Genomic DNA, 24355 nt, shown 5'->3' with positions numbered 1-24355 from the left:
AAAGCAATGATCAGTGGGGAAAAAGAAAAAGCAAGATGCCCATCTACCACCTTCTGTCTCACTATAGAGTACACACTACCTGCACTGACAATTTGGTTGGATGTTAACTGTGAAGTGCAAAAAATATTGGCAATATCTCACGAATCCTTGGGAAATGTCAGGTGCTGACTCGAGGCCAGCAGGGACCACACGTGGTCTGTGATTGTGTATTGTAGATGGAGAAGTGCTTCCTTGACAGGAGTTTAAATTTCTTAATTCTGGGCTGATGAGACACTCATGAGGTTATGTGCATTTTAAAATAGATTGGACCAAAACATCCAGTTTCTTAGCTGCTTATTCCACTCAGCAGGTTCTGAGCAAATTAAATTCTTTGAACTTTGGCCTTTCAGTGGAACAAGTATAGGTTGATGTCAAAACCCAAAATGTCGGCTGTTACGGAGAACCTTTTGGAAACACTTGATGATCTGGGAGATGAAAGCTAAAGATCTTCAAGTGGTTCTGCAGCAAGCTGATATCCTGGAAGACTTCCCAGCCATCCCAAAGAGCCATCTGGAAAGGCTGACAGGCCAGATACAGTAGACCTAATAGTGCAAACCTACAATGACCAGTCTGTGGAGGTGACAAAGAAAGTGTTGACAAAGATAAACAGGAATGATCTGGTGCAGAGTTTGTCCAACACACCTTAGGACCCAAACGTAAGTCATCAAATCTGCAATGTGGCTTGAATAAAATGAAGGTGTTGGGGCTTTCTTGTTTTGTTTTGTTTTCCATCTCTCAGTATTGTGCATGATGTTGGAGAATAATGTAGTGAAGCATCTTCCACTTGCTCCATTTACTTGCATCATTCAGTACTCTTTAGCTCCTAAACTCTGGAAAACCCTTCCTTGTTCCAACAAATCTGCCAAATCTATGTTTCGAGTGGCTGCTGAAAACTAATTTCTATAGGCTACTCTAAAAACACAATTTGTTTGTCTTTTAAGGAACATAAGTGAAGTTTTACTACAAATAAAGCATACTTTATATGACTGGAGCCCATTGTCCAAGCAATGATCAGTGGGGGAAAAGAAAAAAGCAAGATGCCCATCTACCACCTTCTGTCTCACTATAGAGTACACTACTACCTGCACTGACAATTTTGGCTTTGGATGTTAACTGTGAAGTGCAAAAAATATTGGCAATATCTCACAAATCCATTGGGAAATGTCAGGTGGCTGACTCGAGGCCAGCAGGGACCACGGCACGTGGTCTGTGTATTGTGTATTGTAGATGGAGAAGTGCTTCCTTGACAGGAGTTTAAAGTTCTTAATTCTGGGCTGATGAGACACTCATGAGGTTATGTGCATTTTAAAATAGATTGGACCAAAACATCCAGGTTTTTAGCTGCTTATTCCACTCAGCAGGTTCTTGAGCAAAATGAAATTCTTTGAACTTTGGCCTTTCAGTGGAACAAGTATAGGTTTGATGTCAAAACCCAATAATGTCGGCTGTTACGGAGAACCTTTTGGAAACACTTGATGATCTGGGAGATGAAGAGCTAAAGATCTTCAAGTGGTTTCTGCAGCAAGCTGATATCCTGGAAGACTTCCCAGCCATCCCAAAGAGCCATCTGGAGAAGGCTGACAGGCCAGATACAGTAGACCTAATAGTGCAAACCTACAATGACCAGTCTGTGGAGGTGACAAAGAAAGTGTTGACAAAGATAAACAGGAATGATCTGGTGCAGAGTTTGTCCAACATCACCTTAGGACCCAAACGTAAGTCATCAAATCTGCAATGTGGCTTGAATAAAATAAAGGTGTTGGGGCTTTCTTGTTTTGTTTTTGTTTTCCATCTCTCAGTATTTGTGCATGATGTTGGAGAATAATGTAGTGAAGCATCTTCCACTTTTCTTCCTCACCCTTTACTTTGTGGGGTTACATATAAAAAAATACCTGTTCAGGACTGAACATTCATCCTATGGGAACCAAGCTGCTACTAAATAACATTAGCAACTCTGTATTTGTTTTAGAGAACTTCACAGTGAATCTGTTTGTGAATACATAGATTGATTTTAATTGCATGTTAATTTGTTCTGCATAGGTTTGCCAGCGCCAGAACCTGACCTAGAAGTCATTGCGTCATACCAGCACACATTCCAATCACACCTCCAGAACAAGTATATGTGTGCACAAGAAGGGTGGACAGAAAGGATTGATAAAAAACACCTAGATGACGTCTACATAGAGCTTTACATTACATATGGGAGCATTGTAAACATCAACAGGCAGCATGAGGTCAGGCAGGTTGAGATGGCATCAAGAGAACCAGAGGGAACAGAGCGACCAGTCCAACACAACGATATCTTCAAACACCCCTCTGGAAAAAACATGCCTGTAAGAACAGTTCTGACCATTGGGATTGCGGGAATCGGCAAAACGTTCCTTGTAAACAAATACATCCTGGACTGGGCTGAAGGACGAGCCAATCAAGATGTGCATCTCATATTCCCCTTCACCTTCCGCCAGCTGAATTTACTGAAGGGGAGAAGGTTTCGTTTGGCAGAGCTCATTCACAAATGTATCAGGGAAACCAAAGATATCCAGGAGGAGGACCTTAATGACATCTTCACAAAACTACAGGCTTCAGGAAATACCAACTATGACAAGAGTAAATTTAAACTTCTGTTTGTGCTTGATGGGCTGGATGAAAGCCGCCTTCAGCTCGACTTCACTACTGACAAAAATCCCACTTTTGATGGGACACAGGCAGTTGGAGTAGATGTTCTGCTGACGAGCCTCATTAAGGGGGAACTGCTCCCCTCTGCTCATCTCTGGATAACAACACGACCAGCAGCGGCTGATAAGATCCCTTTTGACTTTGTTGACATTGTGACAGAGGTGAGGGGGTTCACTGATCTACAGAAGGAGGAGTACTTTAGAAAGAGATTCACAAATGAGGAGGTGCGTGACAGAATCATCTCCCATGTCAAGACATCTCAAAGCCTCCACATTATGTGCCACATCCCGGTCTTCTGCTGGATCGCTGCTTCAGTTCTGGAGGGCATGTTGAAAACTAGTAACAAAGAAGAGCTGCCGAAGACCCTGACTGAGTTGTACACAGAATTCTTGGTGTTTCAGATCAGACAGACGAAAGATAAGTATGGCATAGAGACGAGCATTCGGTACATCCTGTCACTTGCAAAACTTGCCTTTGAACAGCTGGAAAAAAGGAACCTGATCTTCTATGAAAAAGATCTCAAAGAGAGTGGCATTGAGTTCAATGAAGCCTCTGTGTACTCTGGAGTGTTCACGCAGATCTTTAAAAAGGAGCGCCACTGGAAGAAGTACAAGGATGCGGACAAGATGTTCAGCTTTGTCCATCTGAGCATTCAGGAGTTTTTGGCTGCTGTATATGTAGTACAGTCACTCATTAACAAAAACAAAAATGTAATGGCAAAACAGCAATTCAAGTTCCGAAGTGTGCACACGCTTTTCAGCAAACTGTCTATTGTAGAAGTCCAAAGAATGGCTGTTGACAAGGCCTTACAGAGTCCAGATGGACACCTGGACTTGTTCCTTCGCTTCCTCCTGGGTCTCTCCCTGGAGACCAATCAGGATAGCTTACAAGACCTGCTGAAACAGACAATAAGTACTTCAGAGGCCAATTTGCAAACAGCACAGTACATCAAGGAAAAGATTCGAGAGAATCTGTCTCCAGAGAGATGTATCAACCTGTTCCACTGTCTGAATGAACTGAATGATCATTCTCTAGTGGAGGAGATCCAGCAGTGCCTGAGTTCAGGAAGTCTCTCCACAGAAAAACTCTCTCCTGCTCAGTGGTCAGCTCTGGTCTTCATCTTACTGTCATCAGGAAAAGATCTGGAAGTGTTTGACCTCAGGAAGTATTCTGCTTCAGAGGAAGGTCTCCTGAGGCTGATTCCAGTGGTCAAGAACTCAAATGTATTCTTGTAGGTATACACATGGCAACTGTGACATGACAACATTTCTGTTGTATTTTATCGTTTTTGGCTAATGTTAATGTTATTTGTCATTACATTTTCTTCAGCCTGAGTGGTTGTAATTTGTCAGAGAGAAGCTGTGAAGCTCTGGCCTCAATTCTAAGCTCCCAGTCCTCCAGTCTGAGAGAGCTGGACCTGAGTAACAATGGCCTGCAGGATTCAGGAGTGAGGCTGCTGAATAGTGGACTGGAGAGTCTCCATTGTCAGCTGGAAATTCTTAGGTCAGCTTACTCAAACAGTTTATAATTTTGTAATTCACTTTTGCATGATTTATGTTCTCTGCTTCAGTCTCGTTTGTGGACATAACTAATATGCATGTATCAGTGTGTCCATGTAGGTGTGAAGGTTTGACGTGAAGCTAATTGTGTCCAGTTTCAATTTTGATTTCTCTTTAGGCTGAGTGGCTGTAACCTGTCATGGAGAAGCTGTGAAGATCTGGCCTCAGCTCTCAGCTCCCAGTCCTGCAGACTGAGAGAGCTGGACCTGAGTAACAATGATGTGCAAGATTCAGGAGTGATGACGCTCTCTACCGGACTGATGAGTCCATGTTTGAAATTGGAAACATTCAGGTTAATGTTCATGAAATGTAAAAGTATATCTGCGAGTTTTAAGGCAGATTGGAGGTTTTTAAAATATGTTGTAAAGCATGAGGGTAAGAGGGCGAATGTGGGTTAGAGAGCTGGTTAAAAGATGATGAAATGCACTGTTGTAATACTGACAGTTATTACTCATTATTCTTGATCCAGTGACACATTTGGAGGGCTAAAGGTGTGGCAAAGAATTGCACAAAAATGGCTAGTGGCAGTGTTGAGCTTTGAAGTATGATCCATGTTTTTTTGTTTTATAACTTTTGTACAATGTACGATCAGTGATTAAACAAATCCCTCAATATCTGATCATTTTGACGTGCTAGTGAAACGATACAGAGCTGATTTAGAACCTTATACATTATATGTGACCTTAATTTATGTTGCAAACTAGCTCTGTATCATTCTTATATGGTCTTCAGGTTGAATGTGTGTAACCTGTCAGAGAGAAGCTGTGAAGCTCTGGCCTCACTCCTCCTCTCCCAGTCCTCTAGTCTGAGAGAGCTGGACCTGAGTCACAACGACCTGCAGGATTCAGGAGTGACACAGCTCTCTGCTGGATTAGAGAGTCCACACTGTAGACTGGAGACACTCAGGTCAGGATTCCTCACTTTGAGTATTTAAATCTCATGCATAGTACAAGTTTTGGAGTAAGACTGTGACCCTTTCTCATGTTTGTGTAGGTTGTCAGGTTGTATGATAACAGAGGAAGGCTGTGCTTCCTTGACCTCAGCTCTGAGCTCTAACCCTTCCCATCTGAGAGAGCTGGATCTGAGCTACAATCACCCCGGAGACTCAGGGGTGAATCTCCTGTTGGCTAGAAAGGAGGATCCACAGTGGAGACTGGACACTCTCAGGTTTAGCTTCAAATTGAAAACATTTTCTCTACAAGGTTATTATTGAAATTTCTTGTAAAAGTAAAATACAACAGTCTGATTTTGTTTATTTCTCCAGAGTGGACCATATCGGCATACAGTGGTTAAAACCTGGTCTGCGGAAATGTAAGTGTGGTTACAGTTTGACTCATTAAATTTAAGAACACTAAGTCTAAGTCATTTTATTAAGTCAGGCAAACTGTGTTAAATTGACTTGTATTTATAGAGTTATTTTTTTATTTATTTTTTTTACAACACTTGTATCACCCATTCACACGTATTTATACACTGACAGCACAAACATCAGGAGCAATTTGGTGTTCAGTATCTTGCTCAAGGATACTTTGATAGGACTGTGGGAACCAGGAATTGAATCAGTGACCCTACAATTACTAGATAAACCAGCTCTAGCACCCGAGTCTTCAATCTGAAAGTGCTATCATTTGTTATTCAAATGAGAGAAAATCAAATATTTTAACTGTAACAGAGGTGGAGTGGGAATTAAAATCTTACTCAGGACACTGAACACACCTGGAGGTACACCAGCAGCACCCTTTACAGACCATGTGACAAGAATGAAATAGTGAAGATTTTTTAAATGAACTATGATCATTTGTACAATGATACAACAATGAAAAAGAAATAGAAGGCAGGCCCAGCAGACTCAGCCAAGTAACCAAACTTGATTGACATGAGGGAAATACAAAACCATACAGAACCACAGCAGAATTGACTGAGTGGACTAAGACCTCCTGGTCCTCCCAATGGCCACTCTGCCCTTTATTTGTAATGATCTGTTCAAAATCAAAATCCAGTGTAGAAACGTGACAGGCCATGTCTTTCATTCCAGGGCATGCACTGTCCACCTGACCCACTGCTGTCCTGTCAGTAAACCAGGCCATTGTTGTACTGCTTAATAACACATGATGGAGAAAATAGAATGGAAGAAGCACAGCTGATTGCTAACTGTAACCGTCTCTTCTCTCCATAAGATGCCTGTGAACTCACCCTGGACCGAAACACAGCAAACAGATACCTCTCCCTGTCTGAGGACAACAGAACGGTGACACTGGTGAAAGAGAAGCAGTCATATCCATACCACCCAGAGAGGTTCCAAGAATGGAAGCAGCTGCTATGTATGAATGGTCTGACCGGCCGCTGTTACTGGGAGGTAGAGATGAAAGGGTGGGTGTCTCTAGGAGTGACTTACAGAGGGATCAGAAGGAGAAGAAGAGAGGCTGACTGCTGTCTCGGGCTCAGTGACAATTCATGGAGCGTGTGCTGCTCTCATGGCCGTTACTCTGTCTTTAACAATAACAAAATGAGAGACATTTGTAAGACCCCCCCTGTTTCTCAGAGAGTAGCAGTGTATCTGGATTGGCCTGCCAGCACTCTGTCTTTCTACAGAGTCTGCTCTGACGCACTGATCCACCTCCACACCTTCAGCACCACATTCACTGAACCTCTCTATCCTGCGTTTGGGTTTGAGTACATGAATCGGTGTGACTCCACAGTGTCTCTGTGTCCGATGTAGGAGGAAGAGTCACCTCCTGTGAACAAGCGTTAGTGTTGAAACAAGACTGCGCAGGATCACTGTACACGGCAAAAAAGTACGTCTTAAGGTGTGGCTATTAGCCCTTGTGTTTTTATGTGATTCATCAGTGAACATGGTTGTAGCATAATTTGTTAAAGTTAAGTGATAAAGTTCTTGCATGCCTGTGAATTATTGACAAATAAAAATATTGTATTTTTATAACTCACCTTCTCAGCCAAAGACTCATGTTAAGTCCGTCTCTCAATACGTTCTAATGTTAACAATCTATCTGTCCACTTAAAAATGCTTCACAAATATAGTTTATTTATTTTTAAAAAGCTCAATCATTTTCTAAAACCCCTGCTCACTGTAGCTTTTATCAAACAAACAGGAGGAAATAGTGCATTTGTTAGGGACTATTTTCAGCGGTGGATAAATCCACATTTGGTGCTCTAGTACGGAAGCGTTTGTTTTCCGGGGTAATTAATCCCGCGAGAACATCCAACCTGCAAGTGACTTTTTTTTTATCTAAACAAACAATATTACATGAACAATGACAAACTCAGACATATCAACACTTGTGTATATAATATGAGGATTACTTCTGTGCAAATATTTTGAGAGGACCAGAGGTCCATGTCTCTGGAGCTGTACAAGATCAGGTCGTGGAGAGATTTCCACAAATTTTGGACAGTCTCGCATTCATAAAACCTGCGAGTGACTCCCGTGGATCTATGGTGACTCCTGCCCTGCACTTTCTACCGTACAGGGTCAATAAAGGTAAGGCATGTGATTACAGTTACAGTTACACACAGGGTATGATACTCTTGTTATGTTTTAGACTTTATCCTTCTATTGTAAGCCTATTGCTCAAAAATGTATCGCCTTTCTTTCATTATATTGGCATCTGAAAAAAATACAAACTGTTTTTTATTAATATTAACCAACTACTATTATTATTTAATCTAAAATTCCCATTCCCACCATCCAGTTTCACAACGTTCTGTCTGGCTTTACTCCTGAAAACAAGAGTTAGAAAAAAAACACTAGTCAAGCCATTCAGGACTGAACAACATTTTATTCTTTTCCAGAACCTCTGTACAATACCAACATTTTTAAGACCTGGAAATAATCACTTCTGCCAGGAATCCTTTATAGAGCCACAGAAGAACCCTGCTTTAAGCACAACACAACACAACCAAACAGGGATATGATTTCTTTACTTCAGGAAGCGTGTTGCAATCAAACATTTTGGCAATCACATATATTCTGCTAGGAGCTGCTTCTCATATAACCATTCTATAACATAATAAAACAAATAAAAAGGAATGCCCTATATTAGTGATCCCATTTGAATCGTTAGCGACTGAACCCTTGCCAGTGGACCAGGGTTTGGACAAAAACACTAACAGCAGAGGCAAACTTCTCTCTTCATCAATGTGGCTGAAGAGAGCACTAAAGGCAGACACTGGAGGACAATGGAAGGCAGAAAGGAAATACAAAGACACCTTGCCTCACCATGTTGGAAAGCATCTTGGGTAGAGTATTAGAGGGGCGGTATGCTGATACTTTTGGATTTAAAGGAGCAGTTCAACATTTTGGTACAGATGTCATGTCTATTCAATATGAAGTTACAGCCATCAGCAAGTTAGCTGAGTTTAGCACAGAGATTGGAAACAGGGGCAAACAGCTCGACTAGCTCTGTCCAAAGGTATCAAAATCCTCCCAGCAGCACCTCCAAAGCTCGCTAACACTTTCTACGTTTCAATGTTTCATCTGAATAAAAAACAAAGTGTAAAAACCTTTTATGGTGTTAAAGGGGATTGTGATCTCCCTGTAAAATGGCCAATTATCATTTTTACATTTTGACTTTGTACCCATAAAACAAACAAGATGTAATGTGAATCATCACAGGGTGTGGTATGTGGATTTTGTAACCTTTGGACGGAGCTAAGCTCCAGCTAACCAACTGCTAGCTGTACCTTCGTATTACCTGTACATGTGACCATGTGACATAAGAGTGACATCAATCTTCTTATTCAACAAATAAGCCGATGAGTGTATTTCGCAAAATATAAAACTGTTCCTTGAAAACATAGGTTCAACTCTATCACAATACAAAACTCACATCCTGTGCATGCATTGAAAGAGTATAATCATTCCTCCTCTCCATACGAACTGTGAAGAGATCCCTTCCTAACATCGCATAAAAGTCAATCTGAAGCTTATACGAGGCTTCAGGGGTCAGTGAATAAAGTCAGATCGGTGGCTCTCCGCTTTGTATAACTTGAACTGGAACAAGGACTGTCAAGCCTTACAGTTGAGTCAAGCTAGAAAGGGATCTCCGTTGCAATGATTACAACAATCAATGCGTCAATGTACAACAGGCATGTGAGTATTGAGATTGACTTAAAGTCTGTAACGTTTCCTTTTGGAGGGTTTCCACTGCTCAGAAAGCCCCCACATACTCTGCTTGCTTCTTTTCTTTTCCTAGAGAACATCTCTCACTGTGTTCAGACTGCAAGCAACGCTGTCCACAAGTTGATTCATTTTGGAAATGTGTCGTTGATGAATGAGTTTGTTTGGTTTCTACTAAAACGGACTGAAAAATATAAATGCCCTGATTTTTGTTGCCAACTACAATTATATATAAGCCATATCCCCTGATACAGATTTTTGTTTTGTGGTTTGGTTTAGCAGTATTTCAAAATAGAGTTTGGAATACCTTGACAATAGACCCTTTTTTCAGATGCATGTTAACAAATGCCAATTTTAAATGTTAAATAAAATATGTAGAGAGCAAATCCAAGCCGTGAAACAGCTTGATTTGCCTTCTGCGTCACCTCTGTACAGATAAAACCAAAGCCTTTGCTCTGGCCCTTTATTCAGTCAGAACGGAGTCACTGAGTTACTTGCAGTATGAACACATGGAAAGTTATGTATGCTTGCCTCCATCAGGTCCCCAGGGCCTGGGCGAATCGAGCTAAAGCATCAGATGGTTTGGTTTGTATCTTAATCACGAGAGCCAGCAACCCAAAGAACAGCAGGGTTTTCCAAATAAACAATGTACCCTACAACACACTGCAAATTAGCATTAGTTTCAGCACAACAATGAGAAACAGCATAACAAAAGGGTATAAAGGTGGATGTCAATGAAACTGACATTTCTCTAATGGCTTCTTATCTGGTAAACAGATTTCAATAGCACTATTAGAAGTGAAAGTTAAGCAGAACCTTTTGTATAATACACTGGAATCATTTAGAATCGCGAGCTGCTGTTGTTTTTTGTGGCCTGGCTGTACAGGCGGCTGAAGTCCAGTCTGAAAGAGCTGCGGCGTGGCTTCACCCTGGCCGGAGGAGACAAGGCACGTGACTAGCAAATCCTTGCCAAACAGTCACTATCTCAAACTACCTTCCATTGATAAAAAGGTTTGTCTTTCCTTCCTCCCCTCTTGAATTGATGAAGGAGAGCCTGATGAACGCCATCACCTTCTGCTGCTACAGCCAACTCAGGCCCTGACTGTCCCTTCTTTTGGTCCAAACCTGTCTCGATTTCAAAGCATGACCAGATTGTGAAAGCTTGTGGGCTTTTTGTCCATTCCTACAGTGCGTTCTATAGCCACGAAACTAACCTTTTATATCCACAAGCAACAGTGGCTGGTTAATCTCAAAATCTAACAGGCATTCGGGCAGTCAACTTGGGTTTTAGAATCAATCTGACAGCATCAAAAATAACAGCTGGTTAGCTACGAAAGTAGCACAAATACACCACTCCAGGCCAAATTTACCAGCATTTGACTAGTGGACGGTGCTTATTTCTCATCGCCAAGAGACCGCTACCATTTCTTCTCCCTCTCTGCAACATCCGTACAACAGAAGCTTGATTCCAATCCTGAACCCTGGACTCACTTTAGCGTAGGTGTTGCATTCTCTTCTGTGATTTTGTTCCTCCACTGCACACAAAACAAAAAAAGGTCCCTTTGTCTTTAGTTCTTGGCCTGGCTTTAAATCCAGCGCAGTCATGGCTGGGAGCTGCCCTGGCTGTCAGGGTCTGTCCCAGAAGAGCTGGTGTCTGAGTCTGAATCGTCATTGTTGTGCTCGTCCTCTGCCAGGCTTTTCTCCCTTATTCGCCTGTGGGTGGCACTGAGGCGAGCCAGCAGGCCCTGGTAGTCAAAACGACCGCGCTTCTCGCCAAATGGGTCCTAGGCAGAGGGACAGACACAAAGTGACGTGAGCCTGGTTTAGGCACAGGGTGCAAAAAGGCATTCAGAAATAAGAGCTTGTAATGATACGTGAAACCATCTGTATCTACATCAGGAAAGTTGTTTTATAAGCCTCATAGGTAACGGTTTCAGTTAATTGTTTAAAAAATAAGCAAACAAAAAAAATTTATAAATTAGATTTTAAAGACGTGGTTTGTGCCTTTATCAGACAGTTAAGAGGGAACCCTTGACAGAGTCATTCACAAGCAGGGATGAGTGTGAGTGTGCACGGGCAAATAGTCCAACAGTTCCCCTTTAACGTCTCAGGCAGCGCTGCATTAAAAGCCAACATGATTCTATAATAATTCTTTAGAAAACCAATGTCAGTAAACACCATCAAGACTGTCCAATGCAAAGAGAAAGATAGATCAACAACATCCAGAAATGCCGCTGACTTCTTTGGACTTTAGCTCATTTGAGATGGAAAAGTGTGCTGTGGTCTGCTGAGTCTGTTTTTTGGAAATCGTGGACGTTATGTCCTCTGTGCTAAAGAGGAAAAGGACCATCCAGATTGTTAGCAGCACAAAATTCACAAGCAGTATCGGCGATGGTATGAGGGTGTGTGACTGGCCATGCCATGACGGTAACTTGAACATCTGTGAAGGCAAACATTAATGCTGAAAGGTGGAGTAACAGGGACCTCCCTGCTTATTTCAACAAGACGATGCCAAGCCAACATTGTGCACGTCACAGCAGCGTGGCATTGTAGTAAACAAGTGCACGTATGAGGCCTGCCTGCAGTCCAGACCTGTCTCCCATTGAAGAAGTGTGGCACGTTATGAAGCTCAAAATACGACAAGAGTGAGAGACTGGTTTTATGACTGAAGTTGTATATCGAGCTAGAATGAAGAACAATAGTTGGACAAGAAGAAAAGGGTGGTGTAACACAGTGCTAAATATGATTCTGCTCCAACTTTCTGGAACGTATTGCAGTTAAAGTTTATCAGTTTGAACATGAAGTATCTTGTCGTTGTAATGTATTCAGCTGAATATAGCTCAAAAAGAATTTGAAAATCAGTGTATTATTTTTTCATTTGTGTTTTACACTGGGTCCAGATTTATTTTGGAATTGGGGGTTGTAATTAAATTAAATAAATAATAAAAATAAATTTAAATGATTTAGAATCAGGAACTGCTGTTGTAATTGTGGAAATATATGTATAGTTTGTTGTTGTTGTTGTTGTTGTTGTTGTTGTTGTTGTTGTTGTTGTTGTTGGATAATGCAGGTCTTTTGGAGGATTGAGCATCTTTAACTGAAAATATGGCAACATCTGAAATACATATTTACCTGCATGTTCTGTCCCTGTAGGTGCAGTCTCTCTTTACAGACTCCCTCGTAGAAATCATAGTATTCTAGGAAGGACTTTTCCATCACACTCCTGAAAAACACAAAACCTTTCAGAAAGACGAGAAGAGACTGAAGAGGAAGCGAGAGGAGTGAACGAGCGAGTGAGTGAGGAAGGCAGGAAAGGAGTGCAGGGAGGAAAAGATGAAGGAAGGAGAGTAAAGTTAGTTAGTCGGGCAATTCTCACCACAGAGCCTCGGGACAGGGGACTTTACCCTCCAGCATGTCGCACACAGCCACCCTCATGGTTTCGTGGCGGATGCACTCGTTGTAGTTCTTACTGTCCCCTGGGTGGCGCTCCTGAGAGAGAAACAGGCACACACACATTTCAGAAGTACTCCCGTACGAACGTAGTCTTAGGGCACATGCACATGTTGTTTTGCCCATGGAAACTAGAGATTGTGTGGGACTGTTGGAGAGTGCATAATGAGTTAAAACTACAACTTTCAGGTGGTGTAGGTCTGTTCTCGTCTACACTCTGTACCTGCAGGAGTGATCAACAGTGGGTTTAGTACGGCGTGATGAAGCTCTGGAGAGCTAGTTAGTGGGGTGGGAGTTGGTCTGGTGTCGCTCTGTATTCAGACCAAATCAGGTCTTTTGAGTTGTGAAGGTGTGCTGGGGTTGTTGATTCTGTTTGGTCACTGTGTTTGCTTTTCTGCGATACGCTGCAGCCCCCACTGCTCCAAATGAAAAGGAAAAACTGTTTGTGGCCTGATTCGGTCTGAATTCGACTCTCTGCTTTATTCTGTTTATTTTCTGGTGCAGGTGGAGCCGACAAGGAAGACAAAAACCAGCCAGGCTGGTTTAAAGAGCCACATCGCACACATACGAATACCAAGAACACCAGGAGTACCTGTTCGAATCCAGGTTCATTGTGATAAGGGTTCTCTGTCATCAGAGACTGGATGGAGATGAGGACAGATGAAATACTCTGAGCTGGACTCCATGCTGGGCCTGTCCATGTCCTACAAACACACACACACACGTCAGTCATCAGTTGACAGTGTCTCAAATTGTAAGACAGAAACATCCTTAATGGATTCCTGTGGACACAAATACAAACTCTAAAAAGAAATTAACCCGCACTCACCCCAGGATGCTGAGGCACACCTTGCCGTTGCGGTAAAAGTTGGGGTTGAAGCGGACAGTGTTGTGTCCGGTGGTGATAAGCTTGACCCGCGGTGGATGGATGGGGTAGTCGGGGGGGCAGCGGAACAGGAAGAGGAAGAAGCCTCCCTCGTACGGTGTGTCGAATGGCCCTGTGATCAGGGCGTGGATCTAAATGAAAATGAAAGAAAAAAAATAGAAGTCAGCAGGCAGAGACGATGGATTAATGGGTACATGGGGAGAGAGAGGAATGCTGGGAGGTGAAAAGACCCTGAAGCAGAAAATCTGACCTAGAATCCATCTGACACCGTCCACATCAGACCATGTGATGAGGAAGAAAGGACCAGATGAGGAGCTCCAGTGACATAAACACTTCCCTGTTTGTTGTTGGTGATTCCCAGTCAGAAATGTGAGACTCTTTTGTCAAATTCATATTTGGACATGCTGTGTTTCACGTCCATAGATTGAATATAGGTCCTGCTTATGAAACTTTTAATAATAATCCTGCAGTTTGCATGAAAACTAAAATCAATCAAAAGTATGAAAAACTTTTTTACCTGTTCATTAATTAAGTTCATATTTAAATATATTTCACATTTGTGCTATGTGCAGTTTTATCATTTATTTATAGTGACTTCATTATTTACCACCTTTATATCAGTATAGCAGTGATCCTGAAATAAAACCAAGAAATACTAGACTGAATTGTTTTTTGGAAATATGACTCCTCATATAAAGTGTCAAAAGGTGTACGATTAAACCTTTTTAGACATTGTCTAGTAAACCCGCTAAAAAGTAAAATGGATGATTTATTGTGAAAATCATGGTGATAAGACTGAATCAGGAGAAGAGCACAGCGTTCCCGCCCTGATAAAGCCCACTTTGCTGTGACTTTGCTGATGCAGTCTGGAGCCTTGGCCCCGACAACAATCAATCGGAATAGAAGGAAGCATTAATCAAGCTTGTCACAGACTCCATTTACACTTTGTCAGCTCATGCATCTTTGGATGGACAGGACAGCTACTGGACCAAAGAGGTGACGTGTAAGAAAAAAAGAGAAACCGGACCGAAGTCTGTTTGCATTCCAGCCACATGTTGAGAAGATGTAAATACATCTGTCTGTCTGTCTCACGTAGCAGTGTCAGTGTATCAGCTTAAGTTACACTGATATTAGCTGTCATTCTCTCTGTGTCATTACACAACAGATAGGAAGAAGCTCCGGCCATTTCAACACATGAGATCATAAAGAACTAATTTATCGGATCCCTGATCAGAACACACTGGTGAGCACATGTGACTGCAACATATTTTGTCTATAAATACAATTCATCCAAGTGTTTGAGTTAGTTCATGGCAACTGGTTGTTAAGAAACTGCTTCAGGTGCACTAACACCGCCTTCTGAACTGGAGGATTTGGGATCTGTGTGTCATCTGGATTTTAGATTTTTGGATGTGAGAAACTTGAAATGACCGCTGTTAAATGGGGTCATGGTTTGAATGCCTTGCCACAGGAGAACTGGCTTTTTACCTTGGTCATGTCTTGAGGATCAGGGACGACAAACATGCCTGGTGGAGGTTCCTTGTAGATGGACATGATATCCCTGCAGAGACAGACGGAGAGAGAGAGAGGAAGGAAAGTTATGGTGGAGAAATCTCTGGCTTAGGTTGTCACTGTAAATGAGAACTGGTTCTCTATGGTGAATGAATAAATAAAGAAATCTCATGGGGAACACAGCAGGCAAATCCAAAGTCATCTACAAAATATGTCTCTGTAATTTGGGAGAACTCAGCCTTTAATAACATTTTACAGCAACATGGCAACTGTAAGAAAGTAAGATCAACACGTTTCCTGACATGAGATGACGGCAGAAACTTTGTGGAAAGCTTTCACTTTCGTTTTATTCACCTCATTGGCATTTCAGGGCCTTAAATGATCAGGGAATCCCAGACTGTTTTGCTGTTTTTATTACCTCTTTATCCTCAGGATGCATTGCTGTGAAGCCTTCTCGTTGTCCCAGTCCGTACTCAGGGTCGGGTCCCAGGAAGTGGCGTGGATTTGGGACAGGAGGCCCGCTCCTACCACTCCGGCCACCCCGCCGACCCCTAGTCCAACACCGGGGAGAGGTGAGGAGGTATGTACGGTCGGAGACACGGCCACGACGGGCGGTGAGGAGCCGGGCGTGAATGTGTTCCCAAAAACAGCTGGGGTAGCAGTGACGGCGGACATAGAGGCCACCACGGCGGTTAGGCCACTCTGCGCGGCCGCTGCGGGTGGAGGGGAGGCCGGGTTAGCGCCGGAGTGAGAACCGCTGGCTGACGAGTGTCCTACCGGCAGAGAGTTGGCCAAAGTCGGCAACAGCGGAGCTCCGCTTCCCTGTCCGGTGACGCCTAAGCCAAGGGCACCGCCGCTTGACGGCTCTCCAAAGCTGTCCGCCATGGCTCGGAGGCTAGTAACGTTAAGCTCGAGTAAAACCGACGGTGTTGACTAATTTATGAGGCTAGCTGAGTGTTAGCTGCATTGACAGCTGAGTACGAAAGTTACCTCTGCTTGTTTTGTCCGGTGGGATCAGAGAGCAGAGAAACGGGGCAGAGCCGAGAACAGAGGCGAGGCCAGAAAACAAGGTATTTCTTCCCACGACATGGTGGCTACTTATCGTTAGCTTAAATGTTTTTCCCCCCCGGGCCTCCAAAAAAGTATCAAGTCGTCAGCGAAATGACCTCGTCCACCCTGCTACGTCTTCTGAAGCAGCACCCTGTCCGGTTGTTATCGGTTTACGGGAATACGGTGTCACAATATTTGGGGTTTTAAACCGACCACATCCCCGCTAGTCCATTCACACAACGCAACTTCAGGATCTGATTTCTCAGCAGTCAAGTTAAACCGTAAGTAATAAAACACAGGACATCCGGCAGGAAGTTTCAAAATAAAATCCCTCTTTGGGTGCAATACGTACTACTTTACTAAAAACATAGTAAAGTGACAATTCGTTTATTAGATGAGAATATTTTAATATTAATTAACTTCATACCTGCTGATGCCAGACAGCATCATAAGTAGAGTATAATGAATAAGGCAACAGTTACGGTCACTGTGTGCAAAGTTTGTCAACCACAGATATCCTGATAACTTTTTAATAAGGCCTTGATGGGTCCAAACCAGTGTGACATGACACCAAGACCATGTTCTTATTTTTTTTCATATTCACTGTAGATCTGCTAAATAAATAAAAATAAATTATTACTTCTAGACATGACAGTGGCAGGATCTGGTAGAAACATCACTGTATTTGTAGTGTTTAATAGCATGTTTTAACTAGTTACTATAGTGTCACATACCAACATTAATGTAAAATGCTTCCTCGTTTTTTTCCAAATTTGTCAGTCTGTGTGTCCAACTACCAAGCACTTACTGTAATTAACTCCAGAGCTGACTTGAACAGATGAGCCAATACAAAATAAATAACACCAAATCTAAGGATTTCCTGCTTCTCTCCATTTTATCACTGTAAAAACATTTAGTTTTTTTAAACACTGTCCCAAACAATGCAACTGAATGCCTAATTTGAAGGGATGAGATTCTAGGAAATTGTGCTTTGACATTTTATGGATGACACCGTTAACCAAAAAAGTAATTGGCAGAATAATTGGCTGAGAATAGCTGCAGCCTTGGTGAACTATCAGAAACGTTTCATGACTATGGTTTTTCATCACATGCTGAAGGAATAGAAACCAAAGGCAAGGAAAAAAAACTGAACACTTGGTTGATCTGCAGAGCCTTACATTTTAACAGCTGTCAGACTTCATGACTTTCTTCATCTTGACATTTCTTATCAACCTTGTGTACACAAACTGTGACAAGTGACTTTCCCAGTGTGGGATCATTTAAGTCTTAAACTGGCTAGATGATCCAAACCCAGATGGATTTCTTTGTAATGAAATGTTTAAACAAAAACACACTCCAGACTGTTTTAGTTATCCCAACCATTTATTTTGGACAGATTTCAACCGAAGTGAGGTCTTACATAAAACTTCTGAAAAACAAAAATAAGTGTAGGAACATAAAAATGTAGGATTGGAGGTTTGTTACCCTCAGATGTAATATTATTCCTTTAATATTTTTCCATTGATTGGAATGGCCTACCAGCTCATTCAGAGTTCCCATTCTGGAAACTTCCCCCCCTCCGGATGGAAATAAAGGGAGGGAGAAGGGAGCGAGGAAGGAGAGGACGCAGGAGAGAAAAAGGTTAAGTGAAGGGAGCTGTGGGCATGTTTCCAGATTTACATGGCGAAGAGGATGAGGAACGCCACCATCAGACAGAAGAGACCCATAGCCTCAGACAGAGCGAAGCCCAGGATGGCATAGGAAAAGAGCTGCTGTTTCAGGGAGGGGTTCCTGTGAGGGAGGACAGAGGAGCACAAAGTCAAATACAGCCAATTAACATAAAACCCAGAAGGAAATCACTACAAGTACAGCTAAAACAAACTAATCTGGGTGTTTGCCTGCGGACAGTTTCATGACTTATAGTTATTAACATGGCAATGTTACAATGAAACATGTAACACAGGGACAACATGTATTGCTTCTGTGTCACTATTGCTTATTTTCGGATGTGGCTACATCAGTGTGTGTTCGGTCCATTGGGTCTGCCCAGGTCCACAGCATTTAGACTGTTTTAAGTGTGTCACACTCACATCATTGGGTTTCATGTAGGTTTACTACTAGGCTTTTGTATCGGTTCCAAAAATACCTATAAAACTAAAACACAATGTTGTGCTGATGAGCAGAGTGATCTGCAACTCCCAAACACATTTAAACAAATTACTTTAGACCTAATGGATTGTTGACATTTTGGGAAGCAAAGAGTTTAAGATCATGTCTGAGCCAGCAGCTGGTTAGTTTTGCTGGGATATTGCTGTTCTGTAGTAGGCAGCCTCTGGCCCTTTATAAAAGCTGTAGCTGTGTACTGAGCATACTCTGCTCCGAGTGGACAGTTTCTACATCATTGTTCTGATGTAGTCACCATACCACACAGGAGGCAGCTATTCAGTTTGTGTAATAAAAGTCATTTAGATGGATTGAGTAGCTCGTTAAATTAAATATTGCAGAGATGACTTTCATAAACTTCTGTTTTATGCATTTTAAATATGAAACAGTCTGATACTTGGCCATTGTTCTTTTAGCTCTTATGGTTGTATTAGTTGAGTGTGAATGTTTTGAATATAGCTTGTGTTCATGTGCTCACAAATCTTGATACCTGTGGCACTTCCACCTCCAGTCAACAGCTAGCTGAGATTTAGGCCAAAATAAGTGACGGAAATACATTGTTGTATTACTGAGCTAACTGGGCCTGTTGGCATGTATAAGAACAGTACATCATCCACAGTATGTAGTGTGCAAGTTCTTGTCCCTTGTGTTGAACGTCATCTTTAGTTGAGAACCACTGCAGTACAAAACGGCCTTGGTTCATATGTAGAACGTAGTTCAGTCACATTGTCGCGGCCGGCATCAGGACCTTAAAAATCAGGGACTACTTTCTTGTCCACGCAGACACGAAGACAATGATAGTTAAATGGTTGGAAGAGGGGAACTCGAGTTGTGACCATGCAGTGTGTTAGTGCTAGTACAATTTCCTATAAATACACCCAACATCAGAAATGTCGTGAGTAAAAACTCTACCTGGCGTAGCCGATGATGAGACTGCCGAACACTGTTCCGATACCAGCTCCTGAGCCGGCCACACCCACTGTGGCAGCACCAGCACCAATGAACTTGGCGGCAGTGTCGATGTCCCGGGAGACAGCGCTGGTCTGGATGGAGCGGGTCAGGACTGCAGACTGGCTGACTGGCAAGAGGGCCTGAGAGAGGAGAAAACATACTGCTACTGCACCGGCCAAGAGTCCATTGAATACATTTATGCATTTCATTTGTTTAAGTGTATCTACTGTAAGTCAGTCATATAGCACCCTGTACTACAGACACTTGTGGGTTTGACACTAAAACTGAAATCTGATAGCAGCACAGAGCATTTTAGGGTAAAGTTGCAGATGTTTGTTCGTAGCACTGTTACTTAATACAGCAGGCCCATTTTACACAGGATTCTGTCCTGTGCTTGGCTTGATGTGACTTAAATGATGCTGCAGTCAGATTCCTACAAATGTATACTTGCAGTAGCTGTCCCTGTTCAACCTTCACGCTACCAACTTTGGATACCTGCAGACCACAGGTATACTTTATCATCTCACAGGATTTATTCTGCCATTCCAGTTATTCATGACACTCTGCTCTTAATGGCTTCATATCAGTTTCTACTTAAATGATAAAGTGTCACTGACCTGCAGTGTGGGAAAAAAGCACAAACCGAACCATTTGTAGGGAGAGATAATCTAATGTTTTCAAGAAATTTGTGGACATTTGCTATGATGGTTGTTTTCATACTTCAGTTTATTCAGTTGGTAGTCCTTGCATGTGACATGTTGGCTGGATGAAGGTTAAAAATCTAAACACAATACTTGCCAATTTGACTAAAAATAATAAAATCAGATGGAAATGAACACTGATAAAGTGATACTGTTATGGTTTGGACCAATATTCATCATCACAGAAGTTATCAGGTTATTTGAAAGGTTCAAGGACTGACCTGGTGCTCCACTGTGGCTTCAGGTCTGTTGAAGAGGGAGACTGAGACTGGCCGGGCGAGGACTCTGGACCCCCCACGCAGCTGCAGACAGACAAAGTTATAGTATTATAGTCACCTTTAAATACACTTCCTATTCAGAAAACAAAAACAAGTACCCATATAAAAAGTTTTGCTTTTATTGGAAAGTGAATTTAATTGAAACAAAGTTTTTGGACCTGGAACACATAATGGACTTTCATCCTTTTGTCAGTGAATGACTGAGAGATTATGAGCCAGGTTCAGCCTCGTACGGATGTTCAATCAGCTACATACACACAGTAACACCATTTCCCTATACTGTTTCTTCCATGCATCTTCTCACCTAACCGCTCCGATTATAACTGGCTCATTGCAGCCAGTTTTGCCAAGCAGTGAGCGAGACTTTGATTAACAGCATTGCTGCACCACTATCCATTTAGCCACCCTTAAATTATGTATGAACAAGCCTGTACCCTGGTCTGCCCTGTCACAACTTTGTCCTCCACAACACCTCCATGACTGAGATGCCTAAATGTTATGGGGTCAGCTAACTGTGCAACTGTCATAAAGAGCACGGTCCAAACATGGCTGCCATTCAGAACTACTGTGTCCTTGAAGACAAATAAAGATGGTTAAAAGCTCACGCAGCCCTGAAACTGAACAGTTATCTTTGCAATGACACTTAAAAGCTTTGACACTTGTCCTCACTGGTGCAGCTGTACATGTCAGTAAGTCAGCCAGCTTTCAGTAAAAGGTAGACAGACAGAAGAATGAACTGTATTATTTTAGTTGACGTACCACAGCAGGAGAAGTGACAAACTTGGCGCAGGCATACATGGCTGGAAGCTGGAAAGAGAGAGGGAGAGAGAACATTTGACATCTGTGGTCAATCACTTCTGGTTAATGAAGCAGTGATCTGGGTCAAGGCTGCTGCAGGAATCAAACCTGCAACTTCTGAGTAATTGCCATCAGACAGTATGAACACAAATGAAATTGAGAGGTTGTAAATGAGTTACCTGAGGCACTGAAGCAAGACAGTACAACTATAACATGTTTTAGGTGCTGAAATCGACAGATCTGAATGACCTGATGTACAAAAAGGGGTGGCAGCTGCAGCTCTGTGCCGGTTTTCCTAAACCTGCAGCTGTGACAGCTTTACTGTAGACACAAGTAACCTTAGGGTCACAGCTCAGGGTCAAAATACACATGCAAGCATGTACTAGAGTACATAAAGACAGCTTCAGGACAAATCTGCAGCATGCAAAAGGTCAAGTCTAGCAACAAGTTGATCGAGAAGAGCAATCGGTGATGGTCTGTCGCTTCAGGCCAGTTCAGCCAAGAGGCTAATCCAATTGCATCGACTACCGCGAGGATAAACTCCGGATAAAGCGCTAAATATCCACACATGCTGCAGAATGAATGGCATTAACACTCCCACTCCCAGGCGCCATTAGCAGACACCTCGAGGACATGCAGGCTTCACTTATGTCACGAGAATATCTAACCTACAGAAACACGGGCACGATTTTAACTCTCGGTGTTCGGTTGTAAGACTGTCCACCTGTTTTTGACCCGGGTTTGGTTTGACTGTCCTCGTAGACGAGAGGGAAAGCGCCGGTGCTAAGCTAAAATTGCTAAGCTAATGAGCCCGCAGACTTGAAGGTCAAAAATGAGCCGCATACGGTCACATTGGGCCTGGAGAGCAAGCACGGTGCGACCCCCCTCTGCTGTAATAAACCTGCTGTAAGGCAAAGACAAAAAAGGGGGACGCGACCCCGCCGGTCTCTGCCGGGGACGTCCTTGCAGCGGCGCGCTGACTGACTGAGAGCACGTTAGGCCGCAGACTGTCAGACATTTTGCGTCCAGTCACGTCAACGCAGCTCGGCCGTGCTGTGGCGGCTGTGTGACCCGCTGCTTGCACCGGCACCTACGACAACCACAGCGGACGCCTGAAACGCGCTACTCGGGTCCCTGTAGTCCCACTACCTGTCACACAGGTAAGTCAACAGCACGCTGGTTTAAGAAGTCCTCCTTGAACCGAGTCATTGAATGGCCGCCCTAGCCTGCTGCTAGCTGAGGTTAGCACTGACAGCTAGCTCAACACACGCCTCCTGACCGCTAATACCGCGCGAGAGGTTTACAGTACCAGAGGCACGTGCATTTAAAACACACGGACTAACGCGTGCGAACTATGAAAGGCAAATATTACCGGTTTGTTACGGCTTTCGGAGGGTCCGGGATTAGCTGCACTCGCACACAGCGGCAGTCAATGAATGTAGGATATACCAATAGTCACCTTGTCATTTATAAGCACGGGGTCTACGTCCTAAACTCCCATTGGTCAGAGAGAACCTCCTCCATTCAGAATTGGCCCCCCTTGGCGCGTTACTTCCCTCCCTGTAGCCTATCAGATGTACCTTTATTGAACTACAATATTTTTGATTGGCCAGGAGGTGTATGAGGGCGGGACCAAAGCAACTTTCATTAATTTCATTGGACAATGTTGCCGGGAATGGTGAGTTTACGAGGAACGACCTTTCAAAGCACATCCAGTGTCCTATGTATCTATTGGTTGGTTCATGGGATGTCCAACCTCTTTATAAATTCAGAAATCGGTCAGAAATCCATAAACAAGATAGATTATTTTAAAAGATCCTCTCATAATACCATTATTTGTAACTAGACGACAGAGGGTATAAGTTAGAAACAGTTTGCAACACAATCCAGATAATTATGTAATGCAGGGGTCTTTAACCTTTTTCAGCCCAAGGACCCCTTGGACAGGACACTAACAGACCCCACATGTAATTAATATTTTAAAATGTGTTACATTTTAAGCCTGGCCTATAGTAACTTTTATATTTACTTAATTTCACTTTTATTTCACCCTATTAACATGTTTATATACTAGGTTATTAGCCTATCTATGTTTATGATTGATAAAAAGTTCATACATTATTATTATTGGTTATTAAATGTCAAGAGCTGTGTGTCTTTGGAACATTATTTTGATGAAAATTGTCAATTATTATGACAAAAATTGGCGAACCCCTTGCAGTATCTGGTCTTGCAGTATTTGGTTGAAGACCCCGGATCTAATGCACTAACACATTATTGTATTTCAGGAAAAAAACATCCCTTGATCTCTTATTATTCTTTTTTATTATTATTCTTATTATAGAGAAGTGTGTATATCATATAGTGGCATCTAGTGGTGAAGTTGCAGTTTGCAGCTCCTTCACTTCACCCTGTTTTTAGCATGCAGAAGAAACCATGGTTGCCAAAAAATGTATGTACGTACAAATGTCCTCATTCTGTAGAAACATGGCTGTTCAACATGGTGGACTCCATGTAAGAAAAATCATCACTGCGACTATTAGTGGTTGAGATATTTCAGTCTAGAGAAAAGTTGTAGACTGACTGGCATTTCCATAGAATAAATATGTATTACAGTACACAAGGAGAGACATCCTCCTGTATTTAGTTGCAGTAAATAAATATAGTTACTAGTTACTTTTCACCACTGCTGCTGTCAGAAAATCACCCAGCATGTTCTGTTCTGGAAAACTACACCTCCTGTCTTCAGGCCAAAAGTTTGATTCAAATGCTTTAAAAATACAAATTTAAATTCAAAACATTCAATCAGTTACAAAATTGACGATTAAAAAGGCTGTTTTCATTTCATTAGAAATTAAGTGACATCAACTGTCATAATTCAGACTCATATGCAAAAGTCCCAGTTGGTAGTTGTTTGGTATATATATATATATATATATATATGTATGTATATATACACACACACATTGTGACAACATTGTATAAATTGTATAAATTGTCTACCTTTATTTAACAAATTTAACATAATTGTGATGCTACATTGTATATGTGTAATGTGTAATACCCATGCTGCACTATAACACTATACTACACTATATACACTAACTAAGTGCTCGACACCTTCATCCGCATGCATCAACTCTTGATTATTTGCA

General features: G+C 42.3%; 3 protein-coding genes across 5 annotated transcripts in view; 1 reads left to right on the top strand and 2 right to left on the bottom strand.

Annotated features, from left to right (window-relative positions):
* The window catches only part of LOC104927159 (NACHT, LRR and PYD domains-containing protein 12), an 18534-nt gene extending 11307 nt beyond the window's left edge, over nucleotides 1–7227 (top strand). Inside the window, exons 2-9 of one of the 3 annotated variants that reach the window (XM_010741176.3) lie at nucleotides 1443–1754; nucleotides 2080–3946; nucleotides 4045–4218; nucleotides 4393–4566; nucleotides 5007–5180; nucleotides 5268–5441; nucleotides 5539–5585; nucleotides 6452–7227. In XM_010741176.3, coding sequence (XP_010739478.3) covers nucleotides 1478–1754; nucleotides 2080–3946; nucleotides 4045–4218; nucleotides 4393–4566; nucleotides 5007–5180; nucleotides 5268–5441; nucleotides 5539–5585; nucleotides 6452–6993 — 3429 coding nt within the window. In that variant the 5' untranslated portion in view covers nucleotides 1443–1477 and the 3' untranslated portion in view covers nucleotides 6994–7227. Of the gene's footprint in view, nucleotides 1–685; nucleotides 696–1442; nucleotides 1755–2079; nucleotides 3947–4044; nucleotides 4219–4392; nucleotides 4567–5006; nucleotides 5181–5267; nucleotides 5442–5538; nucleotides 5586–6451 lie in introns of those variants that run through there. The other 2 variants (XM_027285969.1, XM_019257031.2) reach the window with 2 other exon arrangements.
* An 824-nt stretch (nucleotides 7228–8051) lies between these two features.
* Nucleotides 8052–16597, bottom strand: ube2z (ubiquitin-conjugating enzyme E2Z). The gene is made up of 7 exons (XM_010741175.3): nucleotides 15678–16597; nucleotides 15236–15308; nucleotides 13691–13878; nucleotides 13454–13565; nucleotides 12788–12900; nucleotides 12544–12634; nucleotides 8052–11195 (listed from the first exon to the last, which is right to left on the bottom strand). Exons 1-7 carry the CDS (start codon nucleotides 16142–16144, stop codon nucleotides 11013–11015), a joined length of 1227 nt encoding a protein of 408 aa, XP_010739477.1. The 5' UTR covers nucleotides 16145–16597; the 3' UTR covers nucleotides 8052–11012.
* Nucleotides 16598–17673: 1076 nt separating this feature from the next.
* Nucleotides 17674–22702, bottom strand: atp5mc1 (ATP synthase membrane subunit c locus 1). The gene is made up of 5 exons (XM_010741174.3): nucleotides 22573–22702; nucleotides 21162–21209; nucleotides 20346–20426; nucleotides 19385–19563; nucleotides 17674–18100 (listed from the first exon to the last, which is right to left on the bottom strand). Exons 2-5 carry the CDS (start codon nucleotides 21198–21200, stop codon nucleotides 17986–17988), a joined length of 414 nt encoding a protein of 137 aa, XP_010739476.1. The 5' UTR covers nucleotides 21201–21209; nucleotides 22573–22702; the 3' UTR covers nucleotides 17674–17985.
* Between the last annotated feature and the right edge of the window lie 1653 nt (nucleotides 22703–24355).

Source organism: Larimichthys crocea, chromosome XII, assembly GCF_000972845.2.
Source record: "Larimichthys crocea isolate SSNF chromosome XII, L_crocea_2.0, whole genome shotgun sequence".
Classification (NCBI taxonomy): domain Eukaryota; kingdom Metazoa; phylum Chordata; class Actinopteri; family Sciaenidae; genus Larimichthys; species Larimichthys crocea.
This window is presented reverse-complemented; position numbering and strand designations above follow the sequence as displayed.